Source organism: Silurus meridionalis, chromosome 29 (genome assembly GCF_014805685.1).
Source record: "Silurus meridionalis isolate SWU-2019-XX chromosome 29, ASM1480568v1, whole genome shotgun sequence".
NCBI lineage: Eukaryota > Metazoa > Chordata > Actinopteri > Siluriformes > Siluridae > Silurus > Silurus meridionalis.
Genome location: NC_060912.1, coordinates 11,596,158 through 11,616,272, shown reverse-complemented (window position 1 = coordinate 11,616,272; position 20,115 = coordinate 11,596,158). Strand labels below are relative to the sequence as shown.

General features: G+C 42.5%; 1 protein-coding gene across 5 annotated transcripts in view; it reads left to right on the top strand.

The window, feature by feature from the left end:
* Positions 1–20,115, top strand: part of LOC124382246 (protein shisa-6) — a 70,154-nt gene that overhangs the window by 8,738 nt on the left and 41,301 nt on the right. For 4 of the 5 annotated variants that reach the window (XM_046844440.1, XM_046844442.1, XM_046844441.1 and 1 more), the window contains exon 2: positions 8,962–9,868. In XM_046844440.1, the coding sequence (XP_046700396.1) occupies positions 9,321–9,868 (548 nt within the window). In that variant the 5' untranslated portion in view covers positions 8,962–9,320. Of the gene's footprint in view, positions 1–8,547; positions 8,648–8,961; positions 9,869–20,115 lie in introns of those variants that run through there. The other variant, XM_046844439.1, reaches the window with a different exon arrangement.

Genomic DNA, 20,115 nt, shown 5'->3' with positions numbered 1-20,115 from the left:
ACACACACACACACACACACAGACAGAAGAACAGGGAAGGAAAGAGGAACGAGCGAGAGAGTTGCCGTTCTCTCCTACAGATCATTCAGCTCGAATTTAAAATTCATTTCCTGCAGCAGATGATAAGGGCTGAAATACTCGCATGTCATTAAACATAAGTCAATTTGTTTTTCTCTGGGTGTGTGTTTCTTTGCCTGGATGCAGTGTGTGTAGAGTGTGTATTGGGTGTGTGATCTTTTTTGGTCTGTGTGCTGTATTTCTTTTTATCAGAGCAGTGTAATGAGGACACAACTTGCTGTTCCTCCTGCTGTTCTCTTCAGTCTCTGCCAACACACTCCGTTAGATTTCTGTTGTCTTTTGAGCCAGCGACACCAAACCCTCACCTCCAAACATCGATATTCTTTTGGTATTAATCAGCTCTGTTTCATGCATAATGTTTGTCCAATCTTGTGTAAAGACCAATTCCATCCCCTCCCAGAGAAAGTTCCACTAATCCCACTTGCTTCTGAAGAAATGCTGTTTATTCTCTTTTGTGAGATGTAAAGTAGACGTCTTTTTGGAACTTTCAACTGATTCATTAAACATTGGATGCTACAAACATTCCATAGCATCTTAAATGTATCCTCTATTCTAAAACCCTTAAAGGATCCATGCAGAACTTTACAAACCATTCTGCAACATTGCTGCAACATGTATAACCACCAACATTCCCACAAATAGCACAATTAAATTCGGGCTAAAAATCGTTTGTCTCTTCAGGCTCTTTCTATGGAGAACAATGTGTTGTTCAAGCAACCAAAACCTCCTGTTCCTGTCGTCATCCAGGTCTCCTCCTCTCTCCAAGCAGTCTATTATAAATCTGTTAGAAGATCAGAGATGTAGATCAAAGCTTTCTCCACCATGTCAGAACTCAAAATGGGTTTGCTCTTTTTTTTTTATAATTCACTTTGGCAGGGTTGAACACTAATTGGAACTGGAGCCATGCCTACCTGAGTCTTCAGCTCCAGGATCTCACACGATAGCAGTTTCTCGCTACGTTGTCCAGAGTGCAGTGTGCCAGAGAGAACATCAGTGAGTCTGTTTGAGATGCGGAACAAGTTCACAGTGCTAATCAAGGAGGCTGCAGAGAATAGTGGACCGATACATACACAAGCAGCCGAGGAACGAGGAAGCATGGGAATATATAAATATTCCAAGTGGAACCTCTTGCTGTAGTTCTGACTTTACAACTAAACGTAATTTATTACCCTGATTTATTACCCTTTAAACAACAAAAGTATTGGGACACCTGCCTTTTCCATCCATGTGTGTTTCTTCCACCAAACTGTTCATACAGTTAGGAGACCCAAACCTGTTCCAATGCTCCTGTGCACAAAGCCAGCGCCACAAAGATCTCTTTACATGGGTTGGATATGGTGGAAGATCTCCTGCTAAAGAGCTCCAAACCCAGTTTAACATGAACATGAATGCACCCTAGGTTTCCTCACCTCATCTGACTTTACTAACACCCTTGTGGCTGAATGATTTCGACAAATCTAGTGGAACATCTTCTCAGAAGAGTGGAGGATGTTGGAACAGTGAATGGGACTAAATGTGGAATGGGATCTTATGGTCAGGTGTAATAATAATATTAAAACAGCAACAATTTCTCATCCAAGCTTCTTCAATGTCACCATTTTTTTCTCAATTCATTTGTTACATTTCTCAGGAACCAAACATGACATGAAGTTTTTGAAAACCAGCATCCAAGGACGCAGTAACTAGCATTCTTATAGCACACAGCAAACGATGGTGTAGCCTGTAACAGACACGGGTCTACTACAAACACACATTCGGTTCTTACATCAGCCTGAACACAACTGTGCATAACTTTACACATCAGACGTGACTCAGCCGTTTTAATCCTCACATTCTTCTTCTTCTTCTTCTTTTTTTTTCACTAAATCTTTCCAGTTTCTGAGTCTCTGAACCCCCTGTAGCTGCCATGGCCACCGTCTGGCTGTCTGAAATTCTGGAGTCACCACAGTTTAGGATTTAATTGGTTTGAACAGACAGACAGAGAGAAGAGAGCGTGAGATAAAGAGAGACGGGAGGATAAACTGATGGATGTGGGATATTTGATGTGTCTTGCGTTCTCTGTTTCCACCGCGTGCAATCCTTCTTTGTTGTGCTTGTTTACGCGTGTGTGTAGACAGGCCTCATATTTACCTGCTGAGCCATCCTGATGTTCGAGAACCACCGGGTAATGCTGGGCGATTGATGACACACACACACACACACACACACACATACACACATGCTGATGGATTGAGCTGGATTGAGTCAGCATAAAAAGAAAACCACACCAACGACGAAAAAAGTGTCTTCGTGATGAAGTACAGTGATCTGAGAGAAGGAGGAAAAAAAACGAGAAAGTAAAACGCTGTACTCGTCCGACCTTTTCCAAAATTCACTCTCTCCACTCATCCGTGCCTCAGATCTGTGAGATGTCCAGCGCGAGGTGAGCAGGAGCGAGAGACGAGGCCTTCACGCCTAATTGCACTTATTACAGCAAGGCCCGCTGATGGATGGCTCTGAAGAGAGCGATAGGTGTTCAGCACAACGTTTAGAGATGGACAGATATGAAGGGGAGGAGAAGATTGAGTGATATTCGAGGGCGAGAGAAAATCCGACATCTCCGAGCTCTCCGGCTGTCATCTGTCTTCACTGAAATTTTAATTCCAAGGATACAGATCTGGGGGGAAGCTTCCTCCAGAGGTTTTTCAAGAGGTATGTTCTCCACCATGATCCATCACACTTGGTAATTCATTTACATTTATGAAATTTGGCATACAATGACCTTATACAGAGCCACGTACAATTATCTGAGCAGTTGAGGTTGCTAAAGAACCCAGCATTGGCAGCTTGGAGATGCTGAAATTTGATCTCACATTCCTCATATCAGAAGTCCAACACCTAAACCACTAAACTAGTGTTTTGTATTAAATAAACACTGTGTGTGCTGTTATAGTAAAAGAATAACGGATGGGATAAAGTTACTGAATTACTGTTATCACCTCAACATTCCTCTAAAATTTCTCTAAATCAGAACATCCAAAGTATTTGTCTCTTCTGAGTTTTTTATGAAGCACACCACACTTTTAATTGAAAAGATGGAACAGAGGAATTCATGACATTAATACAATCCACAGAACCTGCAAATATCCTGAAGCTCTCTACAAACACACCTCACTGCTCCAAAGCACTGACGCTGGAGACTTCCTTCTCCTCAATCCACCACCTTTTTCACCAAATCAATTTAATTTGGCTTAATTTGTTCCTTTGTACCAAAGCAGATTTACAGATATAAAAAGGCTGGCTCATTATCACCACCATCATCACCATCATTACCAACACCATCATCACCACCACCATCATCACCACCACCACCATCATCACCACTATCGTCATCGCTCCATCACCACCAACACCATTATCACCACCATTGCCACCACCATCACCACCACCAACACCATCATCATCACCACCAACACCACCATCACCACCAACACCATCATCACCACCAACACCACCACCATCACAACCAAAACCATCATCACCACCATCATCATCACCTACACCATCATCACCACTATCGCCATCGCTCCATCACCACCAACACCATTATCACCACCATTGCCACCACCATCACTACCACCAACACCATCATCATCACCACCAACACCACCATCACCACCAACACCATCACCACCATTGCCACCACCAACACCATCATCATCACCACCACCATCACCACCAACACCATCATCATCACCACCAACACCACCACCATCACAACCAAAACCATCATCACCACCATCATCACCACCACCATCAACACCACCATCACAACCAAAACCATCATCACCACCAACACCATCATCACCCGCAACACCACCACCACCATCACCACCACCAAGGTCTGTAAGCAGGAACAATAAATCCACAGATCTCCTTCAGACGGATCTCCTTCACTGTAACATATCAGATATCTTGTATAAATGATATTATTTGTAATATATGAATGTAGTGAACATTGTAAGTACAATTTGTGGTTCAAAATATGATAAATAATTTAATTTCTCATAAATTTCAAATATTCAAAATTTCAATTCAGATTCAAATCGTTTTGTACTTTTTGATTCCTATAAATTAACGATTAAAAAATGATCCTAAACGTTTGGAAATATTTCATTAACTTTAGATTAAAAACTCAAAAACTTTAATTTAATAAATCAATTTTAAATTCTATTTTTTAATTGAAATTGTATTTGAGTCGTTTTACATGTCTATATTGTTAATAAATAATAATAATAAATGATTAATGATCTTGCTGTTATAATTCGCTCCACTCTTCTGGGAAGATTTCCAGTTGATTTTTGAGATCAGACACTGAGGGTGGAGGAAATAAGGAGACTCTGGTTTTAATTTATAAATGTTCAGTAAGGTTGAGAAAGTGTTGGGAGTTTTTCAACACCAACCTTCACACCAACAACCATGTCTTCACGGAGCCCAGGTTTGTGTACAGGAGCATCATCTAGATCGGTTGTAATGCTGAAGCGTACAGAGATGTTCTACACAGCGTATATGAGTGCCAAGGTCAGGGGTGCACTTACTTTTTAACAGAATTTAATTTAGTTTAATCCCAGAGCTGGATGTCTTTTTTTCTCCTCAGTGTGAAGTGCTGTAATATTCATTAATCTTTAATAACCCGCTTTGTCCTGGTCAGGATTTGTTTTGGATTTGGAGCAGATCCTTAAACTGTGAGAGAAGAATGTGCAGCAGATCAGTGCAAATCCACTGTGAGGTGTCACACACTCACATCCACAGCCGCTTACAGGAGCCTCTGCTTCCACTGGAGCTTCGAGCCAAGCGAGTGTCCGACATGAGCTGCTGCATCACCACCTCCATCATCACCAGCAGTGTCATCGGCATCTTCACCTCAGTCACCATCACCACCTCCACCATCATCATCAACATCATCATCATCTTCACCTCCATCACCATCACCACCTCCTTCATCATCATCATCATTATCATCATCATCATCATCATCATCATCATCATCTTCACCTCCATCACCATCACCACCTCCTTCATCATCATCATCATCATCATCAACATCATCTTCACCTCCATCACCATCACCACCTCCTTCATCATCATCATCATCATCATCATCATCTTCACCTCCATCACCATCACCACCTCCATCATCATCATCCTCATCATCATCATCATCATCATCATCATAATCTTCACCTCCATCACCACCACCACCTCCTTCATCATCATCATCACCCCCACCACCTCCTTTATCATCATCATCTTTATCATCATCATCACCACCATCACCACCTCCTTCATCATCATCATCTTCATCATCTTCATCATCATCACCACCATCACCACCTCCTTCATCATCATCATCTTCATCATCATCATCATCATCACCACCATCACCACCTCCTTCATCATCATCATCATCATCATCATTTTCACCTCCATCATAATCACCACCTCCTTCTCCATCAATTTTAATCATCTTAATCATTATCTTCACCTCCATCACCACCTCCTACATTATAATCAACACCAGCAATATCATCAGCATCTTCACCTCCATCACCATCACCACCCCCTCTTCCATCATTATCATCATCTTCACCTCCATCATCATCACCATCACCATCACCTCCATCACCATGCTCCTGGGCCTGCAAGGAGGAACAATACATTATATCACATGGTAGAAGATAAAGTGTCTGCTGTGTGTACAATCTGATACAAATCTCTAAATCTGTAAACAGAACTGAACATCTCAGACACAGAATATCAATTCAGTCCCGCTGGATTTTGGATCCTTCTCCTGACCTCACATACTCCTGCTTTGAAACACGGTTCCTGTTTTGGACACATGAAGGATTTGCACTGAGTGTGGAGCTGTCAGGTTTTTGCGGATGGAGAAAACAGATGTTGATCTACTTCTTCCTGACCGGGTGACAGCTCCTGAATAATTTAGGAGCTCCTCAGAGGACTCCTCTTCCCCAGGCTGGAGACGAGCTGAAGGTGTTTTTGTCAGGAGTGTCAGTCCGGGTTCTTTGTGCTCAGCCCGTGATGATCTCCGCGAGATGCTCCTCATTTCCATAATACACACATCTTCCGTCCCGTGAAACTCGCCTCCAGACGTTCCAGACATTTAAAGGCGACTCGTACGTTCGGATTCTGTGGAACGTGTGGGTTTTGTGATCAGCGGAAACGACCCAGACATCGGCGTCGCAGTGCGCTACATCGCCTTTATGAGCCGAGTCGAGATGAAATGGAGGATACGACCGATTGCTTTTAATATAGTGTCTGATCAGGAAAAGTGTGTGTGTGAGGACACGGGGCCTGAAGCGAGCTGTAAAATCCTCATTCTGGAAAAGTGCAGTGGCCTCATCATCTGAGCTGAAGATCAGAAAGTACACACACCGCAGTGTAGAGCAGTTATCAAAGAGAAAAAACACTGCCAGAGTTCCTGTTTATCCTCTTCATATTTCTAATATTCCTGATGTTCCTGATCTTCCAGATAATTCTGATATTTCTGATATTCCTGATATTCCAGATATTTTTTATATACCTGAAATTCCTGATTCTTCTGATATTCCACATTTTCTGGAAACTCCTGCTCTTTCTGATACAGTATTCCAGACATGTATGATATTCCAGATATTTTTGATATTCCAAATATTTATAATATTCCTGATCTTTCAGATAATTCTGGTATTCCTGATATTTCTGAGATTCCTGAGATTCCAGATATTTCTTACATCTCTGAAATTCCTGATTCTTCTGATACTCCACAGTATCTGGATACTCCTGCCATTTCTGATACAGTATTCCAGATATGTATGATATTCCCGATATTTTTGATATTCCAGATATTTTTTGATATTCCTGATGTTCCTAGCTGCTGAAGGACCATCTACACCTGCTTCACCTTCATTTACACGTGTTTGTGATCACAGCCATGTTCATTAACATGAGAATGTTCTAGATGGTCACATTTCCTGCTCTAATTCATGAACTTTCAAAAAAAAATAGCAGACGTTCATATTACTGATTATATTCCAGATCAATCCAGATTTTTTTTTAATCTGCATTTATTATTACACTGTTTGGGCAAAAGTATTGGGACACCTGACTTTTCCAGCCACAAACCGTCACCACAACATTGAAGGTACACAAGTGTATAGAATTTCTTTCCTTCACATGGGAACACTGACTACACTTCAGATCTCCTCACCTTCTCACCTACACCAGTACCTGACTTCACTAACACCCTTGTGGCTGAATGAATCTCCACAAATCTCCATAAAATCTAGTGGAACATCTAAATGTGGAATGGGATGTTCAAGAAGAAGCACATAGCATGTGAGCATCTTATGCTCAGGTGTTGAATTCCAGGCTGATGAATGCTGGTGGATGTGAGGAACAGGATGGATGGAGTGAAGACTCCCTGATGTGTGTGTGAGATGTTGTGAGGGTCCAGTCGCTGCAGTGGGACGAGTGTAAAAGTGTTGGAACGCTGTTACGTCAGTGTGTCAGTGTCCTCGTGTCTCTGCGGCAGACAGACGGGGTTACAGCTGTTCCACATGTGCTTGCATCAGCAGATTCATTGTGAATTCTGCGTCTCACCTGTTCACTTCCATTTCAGTTTCAGTCTGAAATCCTGCCTCCTGATTGGCTGAGAGGCTTCTCCTGTTTCTGTTCATAAACACACCGCACTCGTCTTTATCTATCTATCTATCTATCTATCTATCTATCTATCTATCTATCTATCTATCTATCTATCTATCTATCTATCTATCTATCTTTAATGTTGGATGTATGTTTGCCTCCGTCTGAGCCCCCATCTACCCCCCACACACACACACACCATCTCTCTATCCCTTTCTCCATCTATCTCTCTACTGTTCCGCTTTAATAACCTTTAAATGTTCTGTTTCTCCTCTTCTCTCTGGACCAGGTCATTTTCCCCAACATCTTCACCTCTCTCTCTCTCTCTCTCTTTCTCTCTCTCCCTCTACCTCTCTTTCTTTCTTTCCTTCTTTCTTTCTTTCTTCTTTCTTTCTTTCTTTCTTTCTTTCTTTCTTTCTTTCTTTCTTTCTCTTCCCTCATTCCATCAGTGTGAGCGCGGGAGCAGTTTTACTGAACGACCCATTTACACACACACACACACACACACACACACACACACACACACACACACACACACACACACACACACACACACACACATTTACAATGTAGATTACATTAACAATGTAATCTAATATTTAAAACAAATCTAAACACACACACACACACACACACACACACACACACACACACACACACACACACACACTCGCGCGCGTTACGTAACGTACGGAAGGAGACTCCAGTGTCAGAGGTGCAGCAGGAGAACGAAGAAAGAGGGTGGTGTGGGGGGTGGGGTGGAGAGAGAGAGAGAGAGAGAGAGAGAGAGAGAGAGAGAGAGGGGGGGGTGAGAGGCGGGTGAAATGAGATGAGAGTCAGTCAGTAGAGATGTAGTGATGGAGCAGAACGGAGTCACACTCATCCCTCAGTGAGTATTTCCTCCAGGCTTTCTATCTTTTTTCCTTTTTCTATCATTTAATCATTAAAGTCTTTTATAATCCACTATGCGCGTGCCATGTTCTACAACTCATTATATAATACCCATCATCATCTCCATCATCACCAGCATCACCATTATCACCATCTCCATCAGCGCGCGCACCTTCACCAAGCAGACAGATCATAAAGTTTATTATCTTACCGGAAATGCACTGATGCGATTTCTCACTGTATATTGTGTTTTATTTCCTGTGTGTGTTTGTGTGTGTGTGTGTGTGTGTGTGTGTGTGTGTGTGTGTTTAGTTTCTTCTGCAGGGCAGCGCGCGCTGAGCTCCCCGTGTCTTGCGCCGAATCCTAAAGAAAACTTGCGCTCTGAAAAAAATTCGAACCGGGGACGAGATGCGCGCTCACGCGGACGTGCGTGTATGTAAGAGTGTGTGTGTGTGAGTGTGTGTGAGTGTGTGTGTGAAGGAAACTCAGACTTTGACGATCGTCCCGTGATTCAGTCCGGAGCATGAGGTGCGTAACGGGGGAGGAGGCGCGAGGAGCAGCAGCAGCGGTGCGCACGCGGACCACCGGTCCCACGTGGAAAACACGCGCACCGAGAAGTGTGTGAAGGAAAGGGTGAAGGAGAGAGAGAGAGAGAGAGAGAAGTGGAAGTCATGGGCATCCAGCACCTTCTGCTACTCCTGATCTACCTGGACCCGCTGTGCGCGAGCAGGAAACCGGGGAAACACGCGCCGCGGCGCACCGCGAAGGCCCGGGAGCTGAACGCCACCGTGGCCGCACCGACCGCGCGCACCCCAGTCCCTGCCCCTGTTCCCGTTCCGCGGGCCCGCGCGCCCCCGGGGGACCACGACACGTGCCTGGGCTACTACGACGTGAGCGGCCAGTACGACAAGGAGTTCGCGTGCAACAACACGGACCACCGGTACTGCTGCGGCAGCTGCTTCCTGCGCTTCTGCTGCCCGGTGCGCGGCAAGAGGCTCGAGCAGCGCTCGTGCACCAACTACAACACGCCCGACTGGGTGAAGACGCAGCCGCCGTCGCCCGCGCCCACCGCAGACCCCTACGACCCGGCGCTCGACCGCACCAACACCACCGTCTACATCACGTGCGGCGCCATCGCGCTCGTGCTCCTGCTCGGCATCGCCGCCAAGGTGGCGTACGACAAGGCCACGCGCCCGCCGCAGGAGATGAACGTGCACAGGTCAGTCCTCACTACACTCCAACCCAGACACTCCAGAAGGTCCAGGTGGAGCTGAGATGCTCCTACAGGAGGAGGAGGAGGAGGAGGAGGAGAAACCTGGAAAGTCACCCGGAATGAGTGAGAGAAGATAATTAATGAAGTATCTTTTAAATCACAAATATTTTGGAGAAAAATCAATTAATACTGATAGAGAGATGGAAAGAGAGTGAGGGATAGAGAGAGTGAGGAATAGAGAAAGTGAGGGATAGAGAGAGTGAGGGATAGAGAGAGTGAGAGGCGAGGGCGAGAGAGAGACATTGAGAGAGATGGATGAAGAGAAAAGAGATAGAGATAGACAAGAGAGATTGAACAAGAGAGATGGAGAGAGATATAGCGAGACATGGAGAGAGTAGGGAGAGAGAGAGAGAGAGAGAGAGAGAAAAGAAAGAGGGAGAACAAATGTAAATGTTCTGCACTTACATGATTAGCTGAGATGTGTTTGTTAATAAGTGATGGTTTCCATAGTAACAGCTCATTCCCAGGTACAGTGTGTGTGTGTGTATGTGTGTGTGTGTGTGTGTGTGTGTGTGTGTGTGTGTGTGTGTGTGTGTGTGTGTGTGTGTGTGTGTGTGTGTGAAACTTTGTGGAAGGAGTCTCCAGTGTCATTCCTTTGAACAGTCATTATTATGGTATAGAATTAAAAATGAATAAGAATTTAAAGACGGAGGTAAAAGTCTTGCGTTCCTCTGGTGTTCTTTGACTTTTGTATCCTGGAACCCTGGTGATCTTAAAATCGTGGTGATCCAGAAACTCATCATGAAATCCTAGTAAATGTGTGTGTGTGTGTGTGTGTGTGTGTGTGTGTGTGTGTGTGTGTGTAGAGTAAAACGTGTCCCAGCTGTACCCTGGTTTAAAGTAAATAGGTTAGATGAGATGATGGTCCATGATGTGCACTACTTTACACTCTGAGAGAGATAAAATATCCTCTGCTTTTTAAGGCTCCGTCCCAAATTCATGGCCTGGAATTAATCTCAGGTTCTTCATGTTGTTTTTATAAACCCATAGATACAATGTCAGATTTACTCCAGGATATCATCTAATCTTCAGAACCCATACAGTCACTAGAAACTTCACAAAAATCCTAATGGCTTCCATTCCAAAAAAACATCAACCTCATGGTTCCTCTCACATACATAGTGTGTTTGTGTAAATCATCATCTCCATCATGAGAACCAAAGAAACCATCTTAGAAATTAACTGGAATCTTAATGGTGTTCTAAACGTCTCTAATGGTGTCCAGTAGACACCAGCATGTGATCTACAGCAGTAGACACCAGCAAGTATCCAGAGACTTTCGAATGTTCCTTAATGGGATCAGGCAGAAGATACCAGCAATAGAAGGCAACACATTCAAGACATTCCAAACAAACCAGTACAATTCCCATTTTAACCATTATAACCAGTGCAATTCCCATTATAAACATACAAAACTAGTACAATTCCCATTATAACCATTATAACTATTTAAACCAATACAATCCCCCTTATATTAATTGAAAACCAGTGTAATTCCTTTTATAACCATTGAAACCAATACAGATTAAATTTCAACCATTATAACCAGTACAATTCCCATTATAACCATTCACACCAGTGTACTTTACACTCTGCAGGTTTCTGTGTTATTGTGTAAAAGCCTACTGAACGTGTAGATATTCACACACACACACACACACACACACACACACACACACACACACACACACACACCCCCCCCCCTGCAGTGTGTTTGTGTAAACGGTGTATTAATGAGCAGATGAATGATGACTCGGGTGTTTGAGGAGGAAGTGTACAGTACAGTGTTGGGAAAAGAGAACGGATTAAATCTGTAATCCGGCTGATTGAGTGAGCAGGGCTTTAAATTCCCACGTCTCTCTTCCATTTCACACTGAGGATTTACTCGGGATTTACTCGGGATTTACTCAGGATAACGTGGATGTGTGTTACGGGGTGATGATTCAGTCGTCCTGTTCCACACCAGCTCTGTGCTCCTCATACACCTGCACCATTTTACCTTCATCTCATTATAAACGACCCTGGTGGAAACGAAGTGTCTGAGGAACCGCACTGCTTCTGATCATGATGAAGATATTACATTTTCTTACTCAAATAACCTGATCATCACCTTCTCTTCTCTTCTCTTCTCTTCTCTTCTCTTCTCTTCTCTTCTCTCTTCTCTTCTCTTCTCTTCTCTTCTCTTCTCTTCTCTTTCTTTTCTTTTCTTTTCTTTTCTTTCTGTTTTCCTCCTCTGTTCTGTTGAACATGGTCCTGCAGAAACCTGTTTCCTTCCTGTGTCCAGGTTACATGTAGTAGTGAAGCTCTGAGGTTTTCACACCCAAAGGAACCTGTGAGGAACATGTTTTATAGATAATGAGTGTTGTAGTAGCCTTATAGCTTATCTAACACACTGGCTGGTGGAGTTCTGATGGTCCAGACTCCAGACTGATCTGTGTTTCTCACTGAAAGATTGTGAAGAAGAGAGAGTAATTAAGTTCTCCTCCACACATATGCATCAAGAAGCTGTTTCACGTACATCCACTTACACAGTCAGATTTTTCTCAGAGTATCTCTCATTTTTCCTTTCCTTTCCTTCTCCCAAAGTTCTTGTGAGTGTGTGGGTATTAAGACTTCTCTTAATGTGAGTGTGTGGAGTAATGGTATTCTCACTCTGCATGTGTGTGTGTGTGTGTGAGTGTGTGTGTGTGTGTGTGTGAGTGTGTGTGTGTGAGAGTGTGTGTGTGTGTGCTGTAGAACACTCTTAACTGATGATGTTCTGATGTGCAGGATGTCATGTTTTGCATTCATACTGAGGTCTGATCAGAAGTGAGAATTTGCCGAACTTTTGTCGAGTAGAAATGAGACAGGAGGAAAAGGCGTATCTCCAGCACAGGAACGATGTGGAGGATGAACTTCCTGGTCATGAGAGTGATGAAAACTGTAAACAATCACAGCAACCGTGGAACTCTGCCAGGAGTAAATACGGATTACAGCGTCAGTGTCCTGCTGTTTATTCATCGCGAGTTGCTGGCCAAGTGCCAGAGCTCTTTTAGTGTGTGTGTGTGTGTGTGTGTGTGTGTGTGTGTGTGTGTGTGTGTGTGTGTGTAAGGGTATATATGTGTGAGTGCTGAGATGATCTCATTTGTAAGACACGGCAGTGGGAGATGTTCTCTCCTCTGGGAGGTTCTGTGAATATTTAATGGGAAGGAGATCTCAGCGTGTTGAGACCGAGCCGCGTTCTGCTCTCCCAGATACGGCCATTAGTCCAATCAATCAGCACATCACTGACGTCTCGCTTTTCTCCTCCTCTCCTCTTTCTCCTCCTCTTTCTCATCAAGCTCTTTTCATTTATGCCCTTATTTAACTGATCATAATGCAGCTTTTTTCATTTCCTCTGTTTTCCCTTCAGTGCCTTTCTCATTTACTTTATTTTATTTCCTATTTTATTTTCTTTCTTTATCAATATTTCCTTTCTTTCATTTCCTTTCCTTTCCTTTCCTTTCCTTTCCTTTCCTTTCCTTTCCTTTCCTTTCCTCTCCTTAGATTTTCTTGTATGTTCTTTTCTTTTCTCTTCCTATCTTTTCCTTTCCTTTCCTTTTCTTTCAGTTCTTTTCTTTTTTCTGTCCAATCAGATTTCAGCCTCTATGTGCTGTCATGCAAATCTAATCTACCCAGGGCCTTCAGAGTCAGTACTGCTGGCCTTTCTACCATAGAGAATATTATCAATGAGTCTGATTCTTTAACCAATCAAATTTCAGATTCGCCTCACAGGGCAGCTTGCTGGCCAGAATAGTGTCAGCATTTTTCTGTCCTCTGATTGGTTGGTCAGAGGGAAACTGTTACAGCTGAGTTCGACTGGTAAAACACGTGTGTAGCTCTGCACAAAAATCTATTTAAAAGAAAAGCTAGACATGGTGAGGAGGTCGGCCAACCCTGAAGGGTTTGTTCACCACTTCCAGTACCACTGGATTACAGCCTCTGGGGGGCGCTGCACATTATCAGTCTGCACCTCTGGTGAGTAGGTTGGATTTTATTTAAATTTTTATGTTTTTGTCATTTTATTAGACAAATATTGATTCTGAACTGCTCCAGATGTTGTGCGTTGATATGAGTTGTGGTTTTAGAGGTTTGGAGTTTGCTTTAGTAAAACGGTTTTCACCTCCACATGTGAAATGCATCTCTCTCTGTAGTACCACGCATTGCGTTTTTGTATTGTTGTATTGGTGGTCACAACGTGATAGTGGTGGTATTAAGAGGTGGATTAAGTCGGGTACGTCCTCACTGAAGGCCCAGGTCCCAAATGCACCGCCCACCACTGAGTGTATGAGTGTGTAGTGTATGATGTAATGTATTGTATGGTTGTAGTGTATAAGTTTAGTGTATGGGTGTTGTGTGTAGGTGTAGTGTAGTGTATGAGTGTAGTGTATGGGTTTTGTGTATAAGTGTAGTGTAGCTGTAGTGAATGAGTGTAGTGTATAAGTTTTGTATATGGATGTAGTGTATGGGTGTTGTGTATGGGTGTAGTGTATGAGTGTAGAGTGTAGGTGTAGTGTATGGGTTTTGTGTATGAGTTTAGTGTATGCGTGTAGTGTGTAGGTGTAGTGTATGAGTGTAGTGTATGGATGTAGTGTGTGTAGGTGTAGTGTATAGGTGTATTGTATAAGTTTAGTGTATGAGTGTAGTGTGTAGGTGTAGTGTATGAGTGTAGTGTGTAGGTGTAGTGTATGGTGTAGTGTATGGGTGTGTGTAGGTGTAGTGTATGGATGTAGTGTATGAGTGTAGTGTAGTGTGTATGGGTGTAGTGTAGTGTATGGATGTAGTGTATGAGTGTAGTGTATGGGTGTAGTGTATGGAGTGTAGTGTAGTGTGTGGGTGTAGTGTATGGTGTAGTGTATGGGTGTAGTGTATGAGTGTAGTGTAGGTGTAGTGTATGAGTGTAGTGTGTAGGTGTAGTGTATAGATGTAGTGTATGAGTGTAGTGTATGGGTGTAGTGTGTAGGTGTAGTGTATGGGAGTAGTGTGTAGGTGTAGTGTATGGATGTAGTGTATGGGTGTAGTGTATGAGTGTAGTGTAGGTGTAGTGTATGAGTGTAGTGTATGGTGTAGTGTATGGGTGTAGTGTGTAGGTGTAGTGTATGGATGTAGTGTATGAGTGTAGTATGTAGGTGTAGTGTATGGGTGTAGTGTGTAGGTGTAGTGTATGGGAGTAGTGTGTAGGTGTAGTGTATGGGTGTAGTGTGTAGGTGTAGTGTATGGGAGTAGTGTGTAGGTGTAGTGTATGGATGTAGTGTATGGGTGTAGTGTATGAGTGTAGTGTGTAGGTGTAGTGTATGGGTGTAGTGTAGGTGTAGTGTGTAGGTGTAGTGTATGGGAGTAGTGTGTAGGTGTAGTGTATGGGTGTAGTGTATGAGTGTAGTGTGTAGGTGTAGTGTATAGATGTAGTGTATGGGTGTAGTGTAGGTGTAGTGTATGGATGTAGTGTATGAGTGTAGTGTGTAGGTGTAGTGTATGGATGTAGTGTGTAGGTGTAGTGTATGGATGTAGTGTATGAGTGTAGTTTATGGGTCTAGTGTGTGTAGTGTATGAGTGTAATGTATGAGTGGAGTGTATAGGCTTAATGACCTGCTCTCCGTCTCATTGTCCAGACGAGTGTGTGTCGTTGTTTAAATATTGATAGAGTGTCTTCTTTTTCATTCACCTTCCAGACAGGGTGAAGTAATCCAGCAGTCAGGGAAGGAAGACAAAGGGAGAGAAGAAAAAGGCTCTTTAAACGTTTATTGAACACTAACCTTCAAATTAGTTTAGATTTCATTAATTACAGTTGGGGGTTTTTAGTCAGAATTACATCATCAGAATTGTTGAATAAAAGTATATCAGTGTTCTTGGCTCACCTTGTAGCTCAGATTCTAGCTCACATATTCATGTCTGCTGCCAAGTTATAAAGAAAATGGATGGATGTTGTGGATAGATGGATTTAAGAATAAAAGGAACAGATGGAAAGAGAAATCCAGAAAGATCTGCAGACTGAGTAAAGGTTAAAAGGATGAGAAATCAGAACAAACCCCACCGGTGACCTTGAAACAGAAAGATGGCAACAGGATCTTATCGATCAGTTCTCAGCCCCTGCGCACACACACACACACACACACACACACACACACACACACACACACACACAGAGGAAAGAATTGAATTGTTTACTGAGAGGTTTATTTTTGTAAAAAAAAAAAAAGGGCTGTGTCTTTGAGAAGGACAAATATACAGACGTGTCTTGTTTTATTTACTTATTTATATAATAAAGATGGTATGTATACTCAATTTTATTAATTGTATTTACATGATTGTATAAAGTGCCTTTAGAAGCTACATTTAAAGGTACTTAAAATATATGGTATTCTTCTTCTTCTTCTTCTTCTTCTTTTTATTATTATTATTATTATTAAGATGATTGTGGCCGTGCAAGGAACGAATGAGCAGGTGTGTAGGTCTGATTTTAGACCAAAAATGTTTTTATTAGAAAAAACAGATAGTTGGGTAATTGGAACAAATGGGTTATGAAGTAGATAAGCACTTTTGTACGTTGCTCTGGACAAGAGCATCTGCTGAATGCTAAAATAGTAATTGTAAAAGTAAATGGTGTATATGAGTTGGAGAGATGTTTTATATGAGTTGGATAGACGGTGTATATGAGTTGATAGATGGGCGTGTCTGAGCGGATAGATGGTGTATATGAGTTGATAGACGGTGTATATGAGTTGGATAGATGGGCGTGTCTGAGCGGGATAGACGGTGTATATGAGTTGGATAGATGGGCGTGTCTGAGCGGGATAGACGGTGTATATGAGTTGGATAGATGGGTGTGTCTGAGCGGGATAGACGGTGTATATGAGTGGGATAGATGGGCGTGTCTGAGCGGGATAGACGGTGTATATGAGTTGGATAGACGGTGTATATGAGTTGGATAGATGGGCGTGTCTGAGCAGGATAGACGGTGTATATGAGTTGGATAGATGGGCGTGTCTGAGCGGGATAGACGGTGTATATGAGTTGGATAGATGGGCGTGTCTGAGCGGGATAGATGGTGTATATGAGTTGGATAGACGGTGTATATGAGTTGGATAGATGGGCGTGTCTGAGCGGGATAGACGGTGTATATGAGTTGGATAGATGGGTGTCTGAGTTGGATAGACGTGTATATGAGTTGGATAGATGGGCGTATATGAGTTGGATAGACGGTGTATATGAGTTGGATAGACGGTGTATATGAGTTGGATAGACGGTGTATATGAGTTGGATAGACGGTGTATATGAGTTGGATAGATGGGCGTGTCTGAGCAGGATAGACGGTGTATATGAGTTGGATAGATGGGCGTGTCTGAGCGGGATAGACGGTGTATATGAGTTGGATAGATGGGCGTGTCTGAGCGGGATAGATGGTGTATATGAGTTGGATAAACGGTGTATATGAGTTAGATAGACAGTGTATATGAGTTGGATAGACGGTGTATATGAGTTGGATAGACGGTGTATATGAGTTTGCTAGATGGTGTATATGAGTTAGATAGATGGGCATGTCTGGCTTGGATATTGGTGTCTCAGTTGGATAGGTGGGTGTATATGAGTTGAGTACACCGCTTCATAATTTATCTACACTTTGATGTTGAATAAAGCTCTATCCCGCCTCTACATTCCTGATGTTTCCAGCTCACAATATTTATGCATCTATTTAAGTGTTCCTTTCTCACATTTCCAATTACTGCTCTGTTTTGCTCGCCCAAATTTAAAGTTCAACCTCAAAAACTGTGCTTCAACTTCATAAACAAACAGCATGCAAATGCAGACTCGCTCAGCTCCGACTTCGGCCCTCATTATTGGGTGGCATTTGCCAAATGCCAGTCTTGTGTTTACCATCTTTTGTAATGGAGTGGGCGACTGGTGTGAAATGACTGACTGCATTATAGTGTGTCACATCAGCAGGGTTTCTCTCGCATTCCTCTATCGATCGCCTACGTCTCTCAAACCAACCCGGGGAGGCCAGGAACCTGGCGTCCACTCTGCACATGATGTCACATTGATTAGATTTGTGTTATTTCTTTATTAAACAGGATTTACTGGGGACTATCGTGCCATCTGTCATTTTTGAGTTTTGAACTGGTTTTTTTTTTTAATCACCTGCATTACGATGTCAAATGCACACACTTAGTGGGTAAAACGTTATCATAATAATGTCTCAGGTGTCCTTATTTAGAGGATGCTGTCAGAATGAAAATGAACTCCACAGGTCCATTCATGTTCCCTGATGCACAAATGGTGGACCTCCAGGTCCAATTAAACAGCTTAAATCCACTTTTAAACGTATTCTGTAGATGGCAGGGGTGTAAAATGCTCTCTTGAGGAAAGCACAAGAGCGAGATCATTCCAACACTTTCAGATGAACAACGTCTTTTAAAGTGATTTGAAAGTATTTAACTCGTTTTTTCTTGACAATGAGCAATTTTCTACGTAGCATTATGGTATATTATTATTATCTTTTTTTTTTTTTTTTGACATTTTGCAGCCTTCATTTGGTTACATTACTCAAACTATTGGCATCGTTCATGACTCACGCTGAGAGTGGAGATGGAAAGACAAAGTCTGAAGATGGGATTTCAAATGATTATTCACTGTTAGTGTTGAGTCATGAAAAAGGCACGTCAGAAAGTGTTGCTCAGGAGAAAAAAGTGACCAACTTTCATAATCAGCTCTATGGACAATGGTTTGTGGACACCTGACCATGCTTCTTTTTGAACATCCCATTCCACATTTAGTCTCCATTTGCTCTCATAATAAGCTCCACTCTTCTGGGAAGATGTTCCACTAGATTTTGTGGAGATTTGTGGAGATTCGTTCAGCCATGAGGGCGTTAGTAAAGTCAGGTACTGATGCAGGTGAGAACGTGAGAACGTGAGGAGGCCTGGGGTGCAGTCAGTGTTCACATTGAGTTTCACTCGGGTTGGAGCTTTTTAGCAGGTGAACTTCCACATCTCCAATCCCATGGAAAGCAGCTCTTCGTGGAGCAGATCCCAACATTTGAATTTCAGATTTGATTTCATATTTCATGAATCTAGATGTCTTTAATAATTTAGAATTTTGCACCTTTGGTTTGGACCCACCCACCTTTAGTGATTGACAGGTGGTTTTTGTTGCCCTGGTGTGCTTTTTTGGAAACTGTGTTAATCTCAGTTGATGTTTCTTGGTGTTTGGTGGTGGAAATTAATATTTGTTGATGTTTGGTAATGGAGGTTGATGTTTCTTGGTATTTGGTGGTGTTTGTTCTTATTTGTTGGTTTTTGGAGATGAATGTTGATGTTTGTTTTTTGTGGTGAATGCTGATGTTTTTTGAGTGTTTGGTGGTAAATGTTGATATTTCTTGGTGTTTGGTGGTAAATGTTAGTTTCTTGGTGTTTGGTGATGAACGTTGATGTTTCTCTGTGTTTGTTCTTATTTCTTGGTATTTGGTAGTGAATGTTGATGTTTTATAAACTCTATGACCTTCATAACTATACTTAGCCATGCGAGTAATATCATAATAAATTCAATTAATTAAATAATTCAAATAATTAAATTATTTAAATGATTTAAATTAATGAAATTTGAAAATGAAAAACAACCCTCCTACATAAAATGTATGTAGGGGCATTTCTTTAAATGCTGTTCTAGAACGCTGCATGTTCTGCTCTGAGAGCAGGGTTGTGTGTCTGTAGGTGTCCTGAAGTGACGCAGAAGATAACGCTGGATGTGATCTTCACAGTTGCAGCCTCAAGGGAAGTTTAAGCAACAACAGAAGTTTTTTTTAACATAATATTTTTCATTTATGCGTCCTGGCAGGAAAAGACTTACAGTGATTATCTGAGTCCCACAGAGCTCGTCCCAGTGTGAAGCTAAAGGCAGAAAAGTGGAGTTTTCTCTCCCGCTCTCTCTTTCTCTCTCTCTCTCTCTCTCTCTCTCTCTCTCTCTCTCTCTCTTGCTCTCTTAATCTTAATCTCTCCCTTTCTCTCGCACTCTTTCGGCCAACTGGGCCACCAAAACCAGGCCGCTTACATGAGAGCAGAACTTCTGTTAAAAAAGGCCCTCCTCCTGGAAGGGGAAAACTATTTATATATTGTCCTAAAGTCTCTCTCTCTCTCTCTCTCTCTCTCGCTCTCTCGCTCTCTCTCTGTGACTTTGACACA